Raw genomic sequence first — 18,548 nt, 5'->3', positions numbered from 1 at the left:
TACTTTTCCAGAACAACCCGACAGTGAACGCACCTCCTCAGTGTGTCATCGACTGTTTGTTCCTGTTCTTAAACATGAAACTATTCTTTTCTTTGGGGGGTTCAGTGGGAACCAATGAGCTTTGAGCCGAGCGCCAAAGACAGGAAGTGAGACAGAACTGAGGACGTGTTGTATTTGAGCCGAATTATGAAATCTGACGACAGTTAGAGAAATAGAGAATATCACCAGACTGATCCAGGATCAGTTCACTGCAGCAGTAAAGTCCAGTCATCATCTCCTCCACCATGACGGGAGTCAGGTGACGCTTCCACTAAACACAAAATGGCTCCTTATTTACATCCTGTGTCAGTCGCTGCTGAACTGAAAGTGTCAGCGTGCAGCTCGACATCGACAGGAGGGAGAAAACATGAGTCCATAATCCTCCTCACACCAGCAGAACTCAGTTTCCTTCAGTACCACAGTGAACCAGTGACGCTGTCAGAACATCAACAGGTTCACTGCTAACAGGAAGTGCTAACAGGAAGTGCTAACAGGAAGTGCTAACAGCAGTTTTAGTGTTCAGTTTCAGCTGCTTCAGTTGTTCAGCAGAATGCTGCGACTCTGTTTCACTGTGAAGCTCCAGAACTGTTCTGTGGACCTCGACACGTCACCTGACTGGAGGAGAGGCGGACTGGGTTCACTTTATAGGTGAACTGTTCCTTTATTACCCTGTGATTCCACCAGGTACGTGTCCGCTGCGTTACGGCTCTGGTCTGGTTCTGCCGTCCGGCGACCCAGCAGCTGTGTTTTGCGTCCGGTGAACAGCTGGTGTCACCAGACTGAGGAGCTCGGTGATAATCACATGATCAGTTACAGGTCTGTGTTATAAAAACAACAACAGGAAGTTCCCGACCGAAGGATCAGCAGAAGAACTTGTGTTTGTGAAATAAAAGTCCTGCGTATCTGATACGCAGCTCAGCGAACTGCTGAAGTCACACAGAGACGACAGTGAAACCATCAGCTCTGCTGGCGTGTTTGAGACGTGACGCGGCCGACACGGTTCTGGTGGAATCTCGGGTCGGACTGACACTCAAAGCCAGACGACGACTGGACAAAGTCGTCTGTGTGATTTAATCATTCGTTTGTTTGAATGATTTAAATGAAACGGACATCGAGCAGAAGAAGAAACAAAAGTTCAGTCAAACGTTTCTTTAAAAGCTTGAAGAGAACAAAAGCGAGGCAGAACCGACCCTGTAGAGACCCGACTGAGCAGAACTCTGCTTCTTCTCATGTGAGTCGACTGTTTTAAATGTTTACTGTTAAATAAAATCAGCAAACTTCATGTGAACACAGTTACGGGCTGGTTCTGATCCGAGTCCGTCATGTGGATCACATGAGAAGAACAGAGTCGGTTCTACAAAGGTGATGAACAGAACCAGAACTCACCGTGAAGCTGTTTCCCTGTTCGCTCCAGCTGAGCCTCCGACTGCAACAAGAACAAACACGACAGACACTTTACAGAACCGTAGAACTTTTCCTCACCAGCTCATTTAAATCTGAGTGAAACCTCAGCAGAACTTTCTAAGAACCGGAGCGACCGTCACCTGTTCCAGTCTGTCATTGGCTCCCTCTGCTGCCGGCTCCTCCCCTCGCCCCGTGACATCAGAGACTCCGTTGGCGCCGGCCGACCCGTCGGTCTCCGTGGTGGCGCTCTGCAGCTCTTTATCGAACCGCTCCTGAAGGGCTGCAGCAGAACCACAGTGTGAGCAGAACCATGGGTCGTCTTCAACTAATGAACCAAGACTTTTACTAAAAACATGATCATGAGAATCTGTGTTCAGGTTCTGCACGTGTTCAGGTCCTGCACGTGTTCAGGTCCTGCACGTGTTCAGGTTCTGCACGTGTTCAGGTTCTGCTCGTGTTCAGGTCCTGCACGTGTTCAGGTTCTGCACGTGTTCAGGTCCTGCACGTGTTCAGGTTCTGCACGTGTTCAGGTTCTGCTCGGACCTATTCTGACAGCTTCAGTCCAGAAAACAATCCTGACATTAAAATCTGGAAACTGTTTGGACCTGGTCTTGTTTTGTGAAGAGATGAACTCTGAGATCTCTAACAGAACATGAAACCCGTCAACAGAACATGTGGGTCGTACACAGAACATTTCGAGGGTTCTGCAGAGACACAAACAGACGTCACACGGCTCCTGGCGGCTCCGTCAAACAGAGAAGGTGGAGAAGATTACACACCTTTCATCTTCTTCTGCAGGGTGGAGTTCTCAGCCTGCAGGCGGAGAAGTTCTCCATCAACCGGGCCGGAGGTGGAGTTGGGCGGTGCGCTGGACGCAGCGGCGGCTCCTCGCTCCTTCAGGCCCTGGTTCTCCTGCTCCAGCTGCTCGATCTGCGTGCACAGCTGGAAGAACCCAGAACAGAACCAAGATTAACAACTTATCATCTCCTCAGTGGAACCGACGAGCTGAGATACTTTGTCTCATATCGATTAAAGAAAAAAATATCTTTTGACTGAATGTTTTTCGAGCTGTAGCCAAGTCATATTCCCAATCTGTCATGTGTGAAACATGTTACAGGGCACGTTACTCAACACGTGCTATAAAAACAAGATAAGAGTTACAGCCTCACCTCACACCCTGTTCTCTAACGCAGACGTCACGTTTAAATATTTACCAACAGTGTTTTACAGGAGGAGGATCTGAACAGCTGTTCTATTCACACTTCATTTTTTTTTGTCTTTTCAACCTATGAAATCAAACGGGGCTTTTTTTCCCCCCGAGCTTCTCTCAAGATTTACTCTTTCAAATAATCAACCATCTACAGAACTTTTCAGTACGCCAGTTTTCTACTTCTTCTTCTTCTCATCATCATTATCAATAATATTGTTAAAGTGAGCCTCTTATTGTTTAACAGGAAAATACATCATACAAACAGCAACTTTATCAGCCTTGTCAGTCTGATGGAGAGTTATCACCTTTCTGTCATCACTAACATGCTGTTAATAATCAAAGAAGCTCTGAGGCTTTACACAAGATTTCAGCATTGAGCTACAATCAGGCTACATTCATGATTTTGTACAGTCAAACTAACCAAACACTTCTTATTGATCATTATAAATTTTCAGGGCGTTCCTGTAACCATGGTAACTCACGGTGCCAGAGGGGAGAGACGCTGAAGCCGTTTACACAGATACACTGCAGACAAAGTCCAGACTGTAGTTGTTATTTCACACATGTAGCACACAACAGGAGACTCTCTGTGTCAGGCGAGTTCTCACGTGTTGACTAAACTCAGAAACTAATTGATAAAGTAGCAGCGCGACGAGTCCTTGCTAGCTAACCAGCTAAACGTTAGCGCCACTCCATGTTTAGATCCCGCCCTGTGTGGGTCACTACACTGTCATTGGTCAGGCTGTTAACGATACCATTGGCTGCAGAGTGTGACAATCTGTTAATAAAGATCAACAGTTGTTCTCCTCCGATCTACATCGATCTCATAAGTCGCCTCTGTGAAGATGGAATGATGGAAATCTGTTGTAGTGACGGAGAACTTTAATCCCTGATCTCAGCTCAGGGTCTGCATCCTCTGAAGGACTCGGCCTTTGTGGTCTTTGAAGGCGAGTCCTTCAGAGAGACCTTGTTAACCTCGTCAGCTGTTGTTAAATGTGACGGTCTAGCCTTTGGAGCATTTCCTGGTTGCATAACCAGATGTTTTACTCTTACGTCACCATTTCTGCCGTCCAGGCCCGCGAAAGTGACGATCTACACCACATGATGTCGCCATTTTCTCTCTTTCTTTCTTCTTTTTCGGGCGCGCAAAGCATCTTGGGATATGTGAGGCCACGAAGGATCGTAGCGGTGCATCCTCCAGAAACAGGGAGAAGAAGGAGCATCTGGAGGAGCTTCAGACTGGGACAGCCTTCATGTTGGGATGTAATCAGCCTTCAGATGCTCCTCTGAAGGATGCACACCTGAACTGAGACACAGCCTCAGTCAGAACCACGTTCAGCTGAGACACTTCTGACCCGCCGAGACTTCAGAGAGAAGAAGTACAGAACACCGACACCCTGAGCTGTTCCTGAATGCATCCTGTGTGACGGAGCAGTGACAGAACTTCTGCTCCACCTGCTGCGTCGCTCAGTGGAATAAAACATTTATATTGTTACTGTGAAATAAAAGTGAAGTTACTTTGGAGAGTTCTGTCATCAGCGTGCTGTTCTGCAGCCTGAAGTCGTCCTCCTGACTGTGAAGTTTCCCCTGAAGCATCTCGTTCTCACTCAGCAGAGCCTCCACCTCCTGCAGCAACACAACAACAACAACACCATCACAACAACAGCAACACAACAACAACAACACCATCACAACAACAGCAACACAACAACAACAACACCATCACAACAACAGCAACACAACAACAACAACACCATCACAACAACAGCAACACAACAACAACAACACAACAACATGTGACGGGAAGTTATCATATCATAAAACATCCACGTCTTCATCTTCACACGTAAACTGAAGGAACACTGCAGAAATCTGTGTGTGTGTGTGTGTGTGTGTGTCTGTGTGTGTGTGTGTGTGTCTGTGTGTGTGTGTGTGTGTGTGTGAACTCACCTGAGCCTTCTTGCTCTTGTTCAGCGCCTGAGAGACAAAAAGACAAATCATTCATTAAACAGCAGCTGATCAATACGAGCTGGACGACATCACTCATCATTAATGTGAAGTATTGATCACCTTCTGCGCTTTGATGAAATCTCTCTCCAGAACCACATTCTTCTGACGGACGGCGTTCAGCTCTGAAACAGAATCCTCCTCATTAAACTTTAAACAGATCCTGAAAACTTTATTCACACAGTTCAACAGGAACGATCAATAAATCAGATGTTTGAGATAAAACAAGACAAATATTCACTGATTCTGAAGATAAAATAACTTTTATTATATTCTATATTATCAGTTAAAGTCGTTTCAAAGTTATTTTTTAGGTTTCGTTGATTCTCCACAGCTAAAAGTTTATTTAACTGCAGTTAAATTCTGCTGATATGAGGTTTGTTCAATAATAATAATAATAATAATAATAATAATAATGTTTGTTTTTCATCAGCAGGATGTAAATCTACAGATAGTTTCAGACATTTAAAAGTATTTCATCTTTAACATTGTGGATTTACTTTCTTTAACACATTTCAATGTTACGGATTAATAATCAATAACTTTCTGTGTCAATAAAGACGATTATCAGAATCACTCTGCAGCAGGATGTGATGTCATCAGCAGCCTCGACTGATTCTACAATCTCAGTTTTCACAATAAAGTTTCAGTTGTTTTGTGGACGATGAAACTTCACATCAACATGCAGAGAGGAGACGACGGGGTGAACTGTTCCTTTAACAAGAGCGTTTTTATTTAACACTAACTAATAACGACTTCACAGGAGACACGTTCAAACTATGAATTAACCTGATCAAACTGCCATGAAATTATTCTGTTTTCTGCTTCACTCGTTTCCTTCAGTTCTGTTACGTTTGTCTAATGTGTCCATCTGAGAAATCACTCGTTTGTGACTGCAGGCAAATATCTGAACATGAACGTGATGAAGAGACGATGAACAAAACAGAGAGCAGCTTCATCATCACCACCATCATCATCACCATCATCATCATCATCATCATCACCACCATCACCACCATCATCATCATCATCATGAAGCACAGCGGAGTGTTTCTACCTGTCGAGTTCTTCCTGAGGTCGTCAGACAGCTGGTAGTTCTGAGTCCGCAGCTCCAACAGCTGAGCCTGCACACACACACACACACACACACACACACACACACACACACACATCATCATCAACATCTTCATCACCTTCATCATCATGTTTCATTATTCTGCTTTCACTCAATCTGCAAACTGAACCCATCATGATTTAAAGGTGCGATACGTAACACACCTGTCACATTCATTCTCAAAGCGAACAGGGGGCAGCATGTAGGGAGTGTAACCACTAACTGCTGCTGTTAGCTTATTAGCTCAGTTAGATGTGCAGCTAGCGGTCCTGAGGGGGATCACGGAGAATCAATGTTTATACCACTGACAGGAGCTGGTTAGCATGCTGACGTCAGCTACATCTCTGCAACACTACACACATCATAACATCAACTCTTTATTTAAGTTCATTTTTGTATGTGTTCAACTAGAATCTCACATAATGCACCTTTAAAAGAACAGAAAAGCAACAGTGCAGGTGATGAATTCTTATTTCACACATACAAATGAAAACGCCTCCAGCTCCAGACTGTTAGCATGCAGAGTTAGCATCAGGCTCACAGGTGGAGACCATCAGCTCCTCTGTTAGCATCAGAACAGAGTCCAGTCAAGACGTCAAGCTGATGACCAGAACCTTAATGAGTGAGCAGCTTCTGTCAGTACAGTGTGTGAGCAGTTAGCATGCTAACAGGTGTCAGTGTGTGTGTCTGAGCTCTTCCTCTTCACGTTAACACTCACTGTGTGTTTTATTATTTATGGCTCATATCGTCACTTTGCACCAAACCACAGCTAACACTGAGCTAACCAGATGAACAACAGCACCGCTGTCTGTTAGCCTGACTCAGATCCCGTGACTCTCATTTGGCCGAGTGTCCCGTGGATGCTAACGTGTTAGCTAACTGACAGATAAAATTACAGGCTAGCAGCAGGAAAGCTACATGGAACCATTTTTCCCTGCAGAGGAGGAGGAGGCTAAGCTAGGTTAGCTGACACCGAGCTAGCATACCGTGGCAGGCTGTGTATTAAAGACATTTCTCCCAGTTTGTCTGTGAGCTCAGACTGACCGTCATCTCCATGACACCGTTAAATTAATAAAAACAACAGGAGCCGCAGAGCGCGACACCGTTATCTACTCCCACCCGCACGGCTAACGGTTAGCATTAGCCAGCGGACGTCTGTGGCACTGATGCCGCACCTGTCTGCCGAGCTGACAGGTGTTGTTCACAGCACTGACAGCTGCCTGTCTGTGAGCCCACCGACACGAAATCACAGCTGTCCTGTTTTTCTCACCTGCATCCGATGAAACTCCTCCTCTGACAGAGCCTGCGACATGGCCATGTTTACCTGGGCTGCTAGCTAGCAGGCTAAGCTAGCGGAGGAGACGGAGCGGAGGAGAGCGGCACAGAGGAGGAGACACAACAGACCTCTCACTCCGCCTCCGTTTCCGAGGACCAAGAATGACCTTCAGCTCTGTGTGTGTGTGTGTGTGTGTGTGTGTGTGCTGCTGGAGAGTAACTAAGTACATTTACTCACACAGTTTTGAGGCACTTGTACTTTTGCCTATATTTAAAACTACTTTATACTTTTATTTGACGATACTTTGGAGCTGATATTGTAACTTGTACATTTATTTGAGTACTTTGCAGATTCATCAATAAATAACGATGTGTCATTATTAGGTTCAACCCTGTGGTGTATAAAGCCGTTTACACCTGCTCCACCTGCTGCACCACGGAGATGATGAGGTCATTAAAGGAACAGTTCACACAAACATCCAGACATCTTCTCCTCCCTCTGTGCTGATGGAAGTCACGTGACGTCTCACCGTCTATGCCGAATTAACTAACAGCACTTCCTGTGTGCAGTGTGTGTGTGTGTGTTCAGACTTCCATCACTGGGTCACTTTAATACTGAAGAAAACTTAAAAACAGGATTTTTCTCAGGCAAGACTGGATTTCACTTTCTGGGTGAACTGTTCCTTTAAAGCCTGTCTGTCTGATCGACATCTCCTTGAATCACTTTGTGAGCTTGTAAAAGATTTCAATCTTCTGTCTGAACTGAATCTTGTTAAACTGGCTCTGACACACACTCACACACACACACACACACACACACAGGTTGTCTAACTGAGATTTCCCAAAGTGTTTCTAAAGACGTTCGGCTCTCAGAGGAAGGAAACCTCTCATGTTGTCACGTTTAAAATCAGTGGTGTAATTTAAAGGTTCTGTTATTTCAAAGTTTCCTCAAACTTCCTGCCCAGAGAGACAGAAAGAGAAAGACCAGCTCGATTATCTGCTGGTGAATTATTAACTAACAGGGTTAAATATAGAGACAGAAGTGAGAGACAGAGAGAGAGAGAGAGAGAGACAGAGAGAGAGACAGAGACAGAGAGAGAGAGAGAGACAGAGAGAGAGACAGAGAGAGAGCGCGAGACAGAGAGAGAGACAGAGAGACAGAGAGAGAGACAGAGAGACAGAGAGAGAGCGAGAGAGAGAGACAGAGAGAGAGAGAGACAGAGAGAGAGACAGAGAGAGAGAGAGTTATTTTCAGTTTTGGTCGTCCGGCTGCATCTCTGTATCTCGTCAGTCGTCTCAGGTTTCCGCTGTAATTGGACGTTTGCTGGACGTTTGCTTGACGTTTGTTGGATGTTTGCTGGACGTTTGCTGGACGTGGTCATGGAGCTGCTGTCCTCTCTGAGGTCGATGGACCCCGGCACTGTGGATCAGGAGTACAACGTGAGTGTTTGCAGTCGTCTCTGTCTGTGTGAAGTAGAAGCTTGTTCACACTCGGAGGTGTGAGAATAAACTTTGGTCTAGTTGTTGAAACCAAGTTTAGTTCAGCTTTACGTGTAGAGTTAAAGTCTCCAGTCATGTTTGAGGTTTGAGGTTATCACTGATGGTGAACATACTACTTCTGCATGTTGTTTACGTGTCTTGTCTCGGCGTCCGTCTGCTCGTCCTCGCCGCATCACGACTCCTCACACTGGCTTTCCTGGAAACACCGCCTGATGTCTGATGTCTGATCAGTCAAATGAGCTCTGAATGACATGCAAATCTAAAAACAGGAATTAGAGTTCAGTTTGTGTTTCTCAAACTGGCAGCAAACCACTGTATTCGTTCCTGTTTACCAGTGATGTTGTAGCGCTCCTGGTGCCGCTCAGTCCAACCGGACCGGGTCCGAGAGAAACGCTCAAAGACACAAAGCAGGTGAAGAGAGCCGAGAGTTAAAACGATAACAACGATAACAACAAGCTTAACTTCTAATTCTTTTGTAAATCATGATCTCACAGTGATCTCACAGTGATCTCACAGTGATGTCACTTTGATGTCAATGTGACATCAAAGTGACATCACTGTGTTCTCAGTGATCTCACAGCGGTGTCACGGTGATGTCACAGCGATCTCACAGCGGTGTCATGGCGATGTCACAGCGATCTCACAGCGATTTCACGGCGATGTCACGGCGATCTCATGGCAATGTCACAGCGATGTCACGGCGATCTCACGGTCATGTCATGGTGATGTCACGGCGATTTCACGGTCATGTCATGGCGATGTCACGGCGATCTCATGGCGATGTCACGGCGATCTCATGGCAATGTCACGGCGATCTCATGGCAATGTCACGGCGATGTCACGGCGATCTCACGGTCATGTCATGGCGATGTCACGGCGATCTCATGGCAATGTCACGGCGATCTCATGGCAATGTCACGGCGATCTCATGGCAATGTCACGCGATGTCATGGCAATGTCACGCGATGTCACGGCGATCTCATGGCAATGTCACGGCGATGTCACGGCGATCTCACGGTCATGTCATGGTGATGTCACGGCGATCTCATGGCGATGTCACGGCGATCTCATGGCGATGTCACGGCGATCTCATGGCAATGTCACGGCGATGTCACGGCGATCTCACGGTCATGTCATGGCGATTTCACGGCGATGTCACGGCGATGTCACAGTGATGTCACAGCTTGATGACAGACTCCACGTGATGGTCGTCTCACTTTGATCCTCGTCTCCACGGTGACGTTCAGTCCGACACCAGGCTGGACTTCACAGAAAACTGACGGGTGGAATTTTGTCACAAAGAATCATTTTTCTACCATCGTGTAACCGAATGAGGAAGAGACATCATTCTCCCCGGTCACAGATCTGCAGTGGAAACTCTGCACTGGAGGTGGCAAACAAACAGAAGAGTGTGAGAGCCGGGTGAGAAGAAACACCAGAGCAGGAAGTTGACTTTTTTCTTGAAGTGCAACGTGAAGAAAAAAACTTGCTCGGCCTGGTTCTGGTTCTTCTCTGTCACAAAACACCAAACCAGGAGAGGCATCATGTTCCCCGGTCTCAATCTGCAGGGGAACAACTGTGGACACTGTCCAACAGGAGCTGCTGATGGAGGAGGTGAAGACGAAGGAGAAGAAGAGGGAGAACACAGACACTGAGGTGAAACAAGATGGAGATGCTCCTGTGTTGTAACAAAGTCTGTTCCTCAGCACCGACACCAGCAATGCTTCAGAACCACCATCGTACTACAGAACCTGCAGACTGATTAATACGACCGGCTGATTCACAGACCTAAGATCAGCTCTGCACAGTTAGCTGTAGCCACGATGCTAACGCTGAGTTTTCTCTGAGTTATTTTTGCTGCTCTTCATCTTCTTCTCTGTTCTGATGTCACCGTCTTCTCGTCCTTCGTGATGTTTTTCTTTATCACTCTTTTCTTTCTTCTCTTTTATTCGTTTTACTTGTTGACTTGTTGTGTTTTTACATTTCCTGTTCTTCCTTCTTCTCCTCAGACGAGTCCTGATGTTTCTCGTCTTTGTAAACTCTGTTTTTAAACGTGCTACATAAACAAAGTTAATTATGATTATGATTATTATTATATTAATACTGTAGCTGTCACTCAAATACATTTATTTGATAACTTCAGTAACTTTGCAGATTAATAGAAAACATTTAATCAACACGTGACTATGACGATGAAATGTTTTATCTTCTTCTTTGTGTTTATTTAAATGTTTGTGCATATTTTAAAATGTTTTAATGAAGCTGAATCACAGAAGAAGAAGAATGAGATAAATGATAAACTGCAACAAATAAAAATGTATAAATAAAGATAATTCAGATTAAATCAGATGTTTGTACGAGCTGATAATTTAAAGATTATTATAACTTTAAAGAAGTTGTTTACTTTAACTTCCCTTATTTTCTTCACACTTTGTCTTCACTGCATGTTGGAGTCACTACTGTAGTTTTTACTCCACTACAGCTGTTTAGTTACTGATTACTCTTTAGTTACTTCACTGATCAATAATAATCGTGCTCATCTGAGACACGAGTGAAGCTGCAGGATCAATACAACGTTTCATGATCAGGACTTTTACCGGAGGCACCTGAAGGACATTTTAGCGGTTCAGGTACTTCAGAACACCGAGCCTGAATCTGAAACAAGACTGAGACAGAGTCTGTTCAGAACCACAAAAATCTAAAAACTGGGTCAGAACTGAACCCAGCCGCTCTGTCATCTGTGGACTCGGAGGTCAGAAAGAACCTGCAGTGTTCTGGAGCTCAGAGTCACATCACACTGACAGCAGCCGGCCCGCTCCGGACCTGAGAGAACCTCAGAGAACCTGAGAGAACCCGAGAGAACCCGAGGGGGAACCAGAGAGAGGTTCTGCTGAGTCCAGTCACTATGAGCTCATTTGAAGTTTGCAGAAACTGATAAATATATTCAACACGTTTTAATTGTGTTGATGATTTAAAGTTAATTATTCGTCTGTGAGTTTTCACCTGCTGTATTTTATTGGACTGACTGGACTGGAGGTGTCAGGCGGTTCTGGCTGCTGTGGTTCTGACACTCAGTGAGACAGGAAGTTCTCTTTTTTCTGTTCAGGCGTCCTGATGAGCGACCACACGGCACCTCGTCACCCGACAGGCTCGCGCCTCGTAGTTATTTCTGATGAGTCGTTGGTTGGCTCTGCTCGGCTGCTGCTGACCCAGTTTGTCCTTTCGGCTCAGTTTGTCTCACTTTACACAGTTTTTCATTTCCTGTTTCCAACAAACTGTTTTAGAGGATGTGAACCTGAACAACCTGCAGGTCCATGTTCCCCAAAACACAGAGGCACCTGTTCCGAACCTGTTGGTGTGTGTGTGTGTGTGTGTGTGTGTGTGTGTGTTTGAGTGTGTGTGTGTGTGTGTGTGTGTGTGTGTGTGTGTGTGTGTGTGTTTGAGTGTGTGTGTGTGTGTGTGTGTGTGTGTGTGTGTGTTTGAGGTGAGGTCGGCTGTTTCCTCCTACGCATCGCTGGAGGTTAGTTAGTGAATAATCTGCTTCCTCATTCTGTGCGTGTGTGTGTGTGTGTGTGTGTGCGTGTGTGTGTGCGTGTGTGTGTGTGTGTGGACGCTCTGTTGGCTCGGTTCATTATTAATCTGCTTCCTTGTTGTTGTTCCTGAAATGAGTCATCAGGTGAACGTGGAGACACCTGAGACGCTGCTCGGCATCTCACAGCGGATGACGTTTCTTTACTCTCTAATCTGTGCACACTTAGTACTTAGTTACTTTACTGCAGTAGATGTTTCATGTATCTGCATTTACTCGAGTATCTGTGTGACTTCTCCTCTCTACATGTGAACTTTCTCCTCCTCACAGCTTCAGAACAGCTCGTTAGTTGATGCATCTGAGGTGAATTATGGATTCTTGTTAATTGGCCTCACACGGGGCACCAATATGTGTTTATGCAACATTAAGAGGGAGTTTTAGATTAAATTTGGCTATCAATAATAATTCATGATTATCAGGGATAATTGTTAATTATGATAAATACTATGATCCAATTTACATTAGATCACCTCGGGGCACCACCCTTGAAGAAGGGAAGACATTGCAAATTTAACCCTGACCCTGATGTGGACCTATCAGAGCACATCACGCACGGCAGACGCAGCGAGACGAGACAAAGACGTAAAAGCCGTAAGAAGGCGTAAACAGACAGAGAGGGAGACTGGAATGTGGAGAAAAGGCGTGTTAGTGTCTCGTATCTGCAGAGAGTTTCTGATTTTCTCTCTTTGTTGCTGCTCGGGACGCTTTACCAACCCAACATGTGTCTATTTGACGTCCTGGGAATGAGACTCAACAATCAACTGTCTTTGTGGTGCGTTCAGGAACAGCTGGGACAAATCCTACTGATTCTACCTTTAACTTTAATAGTCTTTGAATTCTATTAATATGACGTGAGCTTCAGTTAGCTTTGAGCACAAATGTCCTTCAGAGGGAGACTTTTTACTCTGATACTCTGAGTACATGTCAGAGCCTGTAATCTATTACTTTACTGGAGTAAACAAGCTGAATCAGCACTTCTACTTTTACCAGAGTCTGGTATCTGTTCTTTACAGCGTCGTGCTGCAGATCCTCCTGTCTGTTTGATCAAAACAGTGAACAGCTGTTTGAAAACCTTTTGAAGCATGAAACCATAACTGTGTGTGTGTGTGTGTGTGTGTTTGTGTGACAGGCGGTGCGTTCACAGACCTCGGTGTTAAAGAGAGACCTGGGTTTGACCACTGAGGCCGGAGCTCTGAAGGAGAACATCAAGAAGAACCGATACAAAGACATCCTGCCCTGTAGGAACCCGTCCCTCCTCTGTGTCCTCGTCTCCTTACATCCTCCCTCCTCTGTGTCCTCGTCTCCTTACATCCTCCCTCCTCTGTGTCCTCGTCTCCTTACATCCTCCCTCCTCTGTGTCCTCGTCTCCTTACATCCTCCCTCCTCTGTGTCCTCGTCGCCTTACATCCTCCCTCCTCTGTGTCCTCGTCTCCTTACATCCTCCCTCCTCTGTGTCCTCGTCGCCTTACATCCTCCCTCCTCTCTCCCGTGTGTCCTTACATCCTTCCCTTGTTTCCTTGTCTGCTGGTTATCAGTTCTTTTAGTTTAGACAAGAAAGATCCGAAAAAATATGAACCTTCCCTTAAAGTGTGTGTGTGTGTGTGTGTGTGTATGTGTGTGTGTGTGTGTGTGTGTGTGGGTGTGTGTGTGTGTGTGTGTGTAGACGATCAGTCTCGGGTGGTGTTGTCTCTACTGACCACAGACAGCGACGACGACTACATTAACGCCAGCTTCATCAAGGTAACCACTGTTCTTCCTCTTCCTCTTCCTCTTCCTCTTCCTCCTCCTCTTCCTCTTCCTCCTCTTCCTCTTCCTCTTCCTCTTCCTCCTCCTCTTCCTCCTCCTCTTCCTCCTCTTCCTCTTCCTCTTCCTCCTTCCTTATTGACAAAAACTGATTATCATAGAAGAGTCTGATCGACCCAAACAAACATTGTAAATGTGTATAGTTTACTTTTGGTTCTCTTTATAATACTTTTACTCGAGTATTATTCATGTGAGTGACTGAGTAATATTCTAACACTGAAGTATAACTGTTGGGTTCTTTTAACAACGAAGGTTTTAAAAAAAAAACTTTGACATCTTTATAAAAAAAAAAAGTTTTTTAAGTTAAACTTCACGAGAGTTTATAAGAGTTCAGCTGAAGTGTTGACTGACAGGAACACGAGCTGGTATTTATTCTATAACAGAGAGAAACATATTTTCTTTCTTCTAGTTGTTCTGAGTGTTCTGTGTGTTCTGAGTGTTCTGTGTGTGATTCTGTGTGTGATTCTGTGAGTGAGTGTTCTGAGTGTTCTGTGTGTTCTGAGTGTTCTGAGTGTTCTGAGTGTTCTGGGTGTTTGGGTCAGGCCCTGTGAACTCTGTGGCTGTAACGCCGGTGTTTGTCCTGCAGGGGGCGTTAGCAGACAGACGGTACATCGCCTCTCAGGGTCCTCTGAGCTCCACTGTGATCGACTTCTGGAGGATGATCTGGCAGCACGACGTCAAGGTCCAGCACACACCACGACCCACGACCCGGTCCTAGAGCCCAGGATCTAGTCCGGGTCACTCTAAAGTGTTTTCATGATCAGATCAGCAGCAGCGGCTCTGACTAATATCTGACACTGAGTCTGTGTGTGTGTGTGTGTTTCAGGTGATAGTCATGGCCTGTCGAGAGGTGGAGATGGGAAAGGTAAGAAATCAGTGAATCAATGAATTAAAACAAAACGTCTTTGTTAATCAAATCACAGCGAACGATTCCAACAAAACTCTTCTCAACTATTACAACAAATCATTACTTACTTATTAAAACAATTCAGCAAATCATGATGATATGATGCTCCAATTTTTCATGAGCTGAACTCAGTGGACATGTCACCACTGAGCATGTTTGGGATGCTCTGGATACGACACGTATACGACACGTATTGTCAGGGTGTGCAGAAAAATTGCGTGCGCAGCCCTAAATGACCTCTGCACAAAGAGAGGTCAGTGACCAAAGCCAGACTGATCCTGGCGTACCCAGATCAGAGAGAACAGAGAGTTCAGGTTGCTTCCTTCCAGACGCAGATACCTGCTTCTGAGATGTAACACCAACAGATGGAGAGATTCATTTGTCCCTGCAGTGATCAGGCTTTTAAATGACATATGTTTTTGGATGCGTTTGCTGTATGTTTGCTACTTGCTGTGAAACAAATTGCCCCTAGGGGGTAATAAAGACTCTTGAACCTTGACGGCGTGTTCCAGTTCCTGCCAACATCCAGTAACTTGGCACAGCCATTGAAGAGGAGTGGACCAACATTCCACAGGCCACGATCACCAACCTGATCGACTCTATGTGAAGGAGATGTGACGCAAATGGTGGTCACACGAGATACTGACTGGTTTTCTGACCCCCCAATAAAGCAAAACTGCACATTTCAGAGTGGCCTGTTATTGTGGCAGTCTGAGGCACACCTGTGCAATATTCATGCTGTCTAATCAGCATCTTGATATGCCACACCTGTGAGGTGGGAGGGATTATCTCAGCAAAGCAGAAGTGCTCACTGACACAGATTTAGACAGATTTGTGAACAATATTTGACAGAAATGGATCTTTTGTGTGTAAAAGTTTTAGATCTTTGAGTTCAGCTCATGAAAAATGGGAGCAAAAACAAAGTGTTGCGTTTATATTTTTCCTCAGTGTTGTTCACTATCTGAGAAACACAATGAGTCATTTATTAAGGTTCAAATACAAACAGAAAATCTACATTTATCGGTTTAACGTCTAAAATTTACCTCTGCAGAAGAAGTGTGAGTGTTACTGGTCTCCGGTCCACCAGTCCGCTGCGTTTGGACCGTTTACTGTCTACACAGTAAGAACACACACACACACACACACACACACACACACACAAACACTAGTATCACCAACATGCTAAAGTATTTAAACGTGTTGTTCTGTGTGTTTCCAGCAGGGGGAGACTCATCCCAATGAAGACCTGGTGGTCCGAGCTCTGACGGTCAGCTACCAGCAGGTGAGAGGTCCAGGTCCTGGAGCTGGTCCTGCAGGTCCTGGAGCTGGTCCTGGAGGTCCTGCAGGTCCTGGAGCTGGTCCTGCAGGTCCTGGAGCTGGTCCTGCAGGTCCTGCAGGTCCTGGAGCTGGTCCTGCAGGTCCTGCAGGTCCTGGAGCTGTTTGTGTATTTGTGTTTGTGCTGATGGCAGAATCTTGAGTTTGTGTGACAGTCGTGATGTCTCAGTGTGTCTTCATGCTGACAGAAGCTTCATGACCTGAATCATCACATTAATTCATGTTTGGTAGCTATTTGCTCTTTTTTTAAAGACACAAACGTTTGCAGACAGAAACGACACCTGAGTGTGTGAAGCAGCTAAACATGGAGGATAAAACCTCTCTGAAATGGTCACACACTCTTCCTCTTCCTCTTCTTCCTCCTCCTCCTCTTCCTCCTCTTCCTCCTCCTGCAGGTTACCCGTTCTCTGGTTCAGTATCAGTTCCTGTCGTGGCCGGATCACGACGTTCCCTACGAGGCTGCAGGAGTCCTGGACCTGCTGGAGAGAGCCAGAAACAGCCAGGGAACACACACCTCGCCTATGCTGATACACTGCAGGTACACACACACACACACACACACACACACACACACACACACACACACACACTCCGTCCGCCTCTAAGCGGCTGTTAATCCCACATCATTACTGACGCTTGTTTTTGCCAGCAGTACAGATCGCAGGTCAGATGGTCATTAACATTCAACAGGCCATATCACACATATGGCATCTTATCTCACACACACACACACACACACACACACACACACACCCACACACCCACACACACACACACACACACACACACACACACACACACACACAGAAAGCAGGAGGCTGTGAATATGCAGCAGGTAACACCTGCTAACGATGGCACAGTTAACATGCATGCTGCATCTGTTCCTGTGTGTGTGTGTGTGTGTGTGTGTGTGTGTGTGTGTGTGTGTGTGTGCATGTGTGTGTGTGTGTGTGTGTCACAGTGCGGGCTGTGGGAGGACCGGTGTCATCTGCGCTCTCGACTACATCCGTGACCTGCTGGTTACCAAGGTAACACAATAACAGAATCATCTGCTCAGCGGTGCAGAAGGTTTTGTGTTGTTGTCGTTCATTGATATTATTTATTAAAATAAAACAGAACATAATACATAATCAATAACTTTTTAAGTCTTAAAGCTTTTATCAGTTATGATGCTGTGTTCCTGTTATCAGTTATTGATGATCAGTTATTGATGATCAGTTATTGATGATCAGTTATTGATGATCAGTTATTGATGGTCAGTTATTGATGGTCAGTTATTGATGATCAGTTATTGATGTGTGTCTGAGGCCTGCTGTGTGTGTCGGCTCGCAGCAGCTCACTGGAGACTTCAGCATCATGAAGATCGTGTTGGAGCTCCGGAGACAGAGACCGTCTGCGGTCCAGACCAAAGTATGTGAAGCTCAGTGATCCGACTGTGAGAACCAGAACCAGAACCAGAACCAGGACCAGGGCTGGTTATCACTCTCTTTCTCATCACAACCAGTGAATGATCTGTTTTCTGCTACTTTATATTTCCACCTGTGGAGGAAAATATTGTACTTTTACTCCTCTACACGTATGTGATGACTTTAGTTACTAGTTACTTTACAGATTACATTAAATTAATTAATTTATCTGCAAACTGAAATGATGATGATAATTAAAGAAAAGCAGGATGCTGGATCTCAGTTCAACCCAGTGACATCATCACTTCATTTAAAGGATAATTTCACACAAAAAGTTAAATCTGGTCTGAGATCAGGCTGTGATCGCAGCAGACCAGCTGTATGGTGATAGTTTTGGTGAACTGTTCCTTTAAAACGAGATGTAACAGACAAAACAAACATGGCCTCCTGAAGTTCCTTATAATCTGATGGTCACCAGCTTCACTGTCAGGGAAGTTTCAGAGACCAACAGTGTGGTGAAAACACAATAACTTCTTCTTTCCTCTGTGCAGGATCAGTATCAGTTCATCTTCACGGCGGTCGCCTTCATGTTGGAACAGGCCCTGCAGGCTCCCAGCCAGCCGCTCTACAGCAACCGGGCCGAGGTAGGAAGAGTCACATTTCATTCCACCATGCAGTCTTAATTAAATCAGTATATTGGCGGCAGCGGTGAAGGAAGTAGACAGAGAGCAGCTGCAGAAAGAGGAAGTTGTCCTTCAAGTTAACTTCCTGCATGTAAATTCAGTGCAGCAGAGAGTGTGAGAGTAGAGACGGAGAACAGAGAGCAGGGACGGCTGCCTCACGTTAAACGGGAGCAAATCGACTGAAACTAAAGCAGACTGACGGACGACACATGCTGACAGGTAGGTTCCCATCACATCACACCTGGACTCATCCAGGAAACAGCCACAAATAACACA

General features: G+C 45.4%; 2 protein-coding genes across 5 annotated transcripts in view; one reads left to right on the top strand and one right to left on the bottom strand.

Annotated features, from left to right (window-relative positions):
• Window positions 1-7,205, bottom strand: part of gripap1 (GRIP1 associated protein 1) — a 39,117-nt gene extending 31,912 nt beyond the window's left edge. For all 4 annotated transcript variants that reach the window (XM_030422334.1, XM_030422335.1, XM_030422337.1 and 1 more), the window contains exons 1-8: window positions 7,045-7,205; window positions 5,718-5,784; window positions 4,724-4,785; window positions 4,604-4,630; window positions 4,172-4,279; window positions 2,223-2,385; window positions 1,584-1,723; window positions 1,426-1,465 (exon numbers count right to left, since the gene is read on the bottom strand). In XM_030422334.1, coding sequence (XP_030278194.1) covers window positions 1,426-1,465; window positions 1,584-1,723; window positions 2,223-2,385; window positions 4,172-4,279; window positions 4,604-4,630; window positions 4,724-4,785; window positions 5,718-5,784; window positions 7,045-7,092 — 655 coding nt within the window. In that variant the 5' untranslated portion in view covers window positions 7,093-7,205. The remainder of the gene's footprint in view (window positions 1-1,425; window positions 1,466-1,583; window positions 1,724-2,222; window positions 2,386-4,171; window positions 4,280-4,603; window positions 4,631-4,723; window positions 4,786-5,717; window positions 5,785-7,044) is intronic.
• A 1,086-nt stretch (window positions 7,206-8,291) lies between these two features.
• The window catches only part of ptpn18 (protein tyrosine phosphatase non-receptor type 18), a 22,748-nt gene continuing 12,491 nt past the window's right edge, over window positions 8,292-18,548 (top strand). The window contains exons 1-11 of the mRNA XM_030422338.1: window positions 8,292-8,489; window positions 13,268-13,376; window positions 13,802-13,878; window positions 14,528-14,623; window positions 14,768-14,806; window positions 15,900-15,968; window positions 16,068-16,130; window positions 16,579-16,721; window positions 17,145-17,211; window positions 17,516-17,593; window positions 18,141-18,233. Coding sequence (XP_030278198.1) covers window positions 8,400-8,489; window positions 13,268-13,376; window positions 13,802-13,878; window positions 14,528-14,623; window positions 14,768-14,806; window positions 15,900-15,968; window positions 16,068-16,130; window positions 16,579-16,721; window positions 17,145-17,211; window positions 17,516-17,593; window positions 18,141-18,233 — 924 coding nt within the window. The 5' untranslated portion in view covers window positions 8,292-8,399. The remainder of the gene's footprint in view (window positions 8,490-13,267; window positions 13,377-13,801; window positions 13,879-14,527; window positions 14,624-14,767; window positions 14,807-15,899; window positions 15,969-16,067; window positions 16,131-16,578; window positions 16,722-17,144; window positions 17,212-17,515; window positions 17,594-18,140; window positions 18,234-18,548) is intronic.

The sequence above is a fragment of the Sparus aurata genome, chromosome 7 (assembly GCF_900880675.1).
Source record: "Sparus aurata chromosome 7, fSpaAur1.1, whole genome shotgun sequence".
Lineage (NCBI taxonomy): Eukaryota > Metazoa > Chordata > Actinopteri > Spariformes > Sparidae > Sparus > Sparus aurata.
The sequence above is the reverse complement of the archived record's forward strand: the minus strand, read 5'-3'. Positions and strand labels throughout refer to the sequence as shown.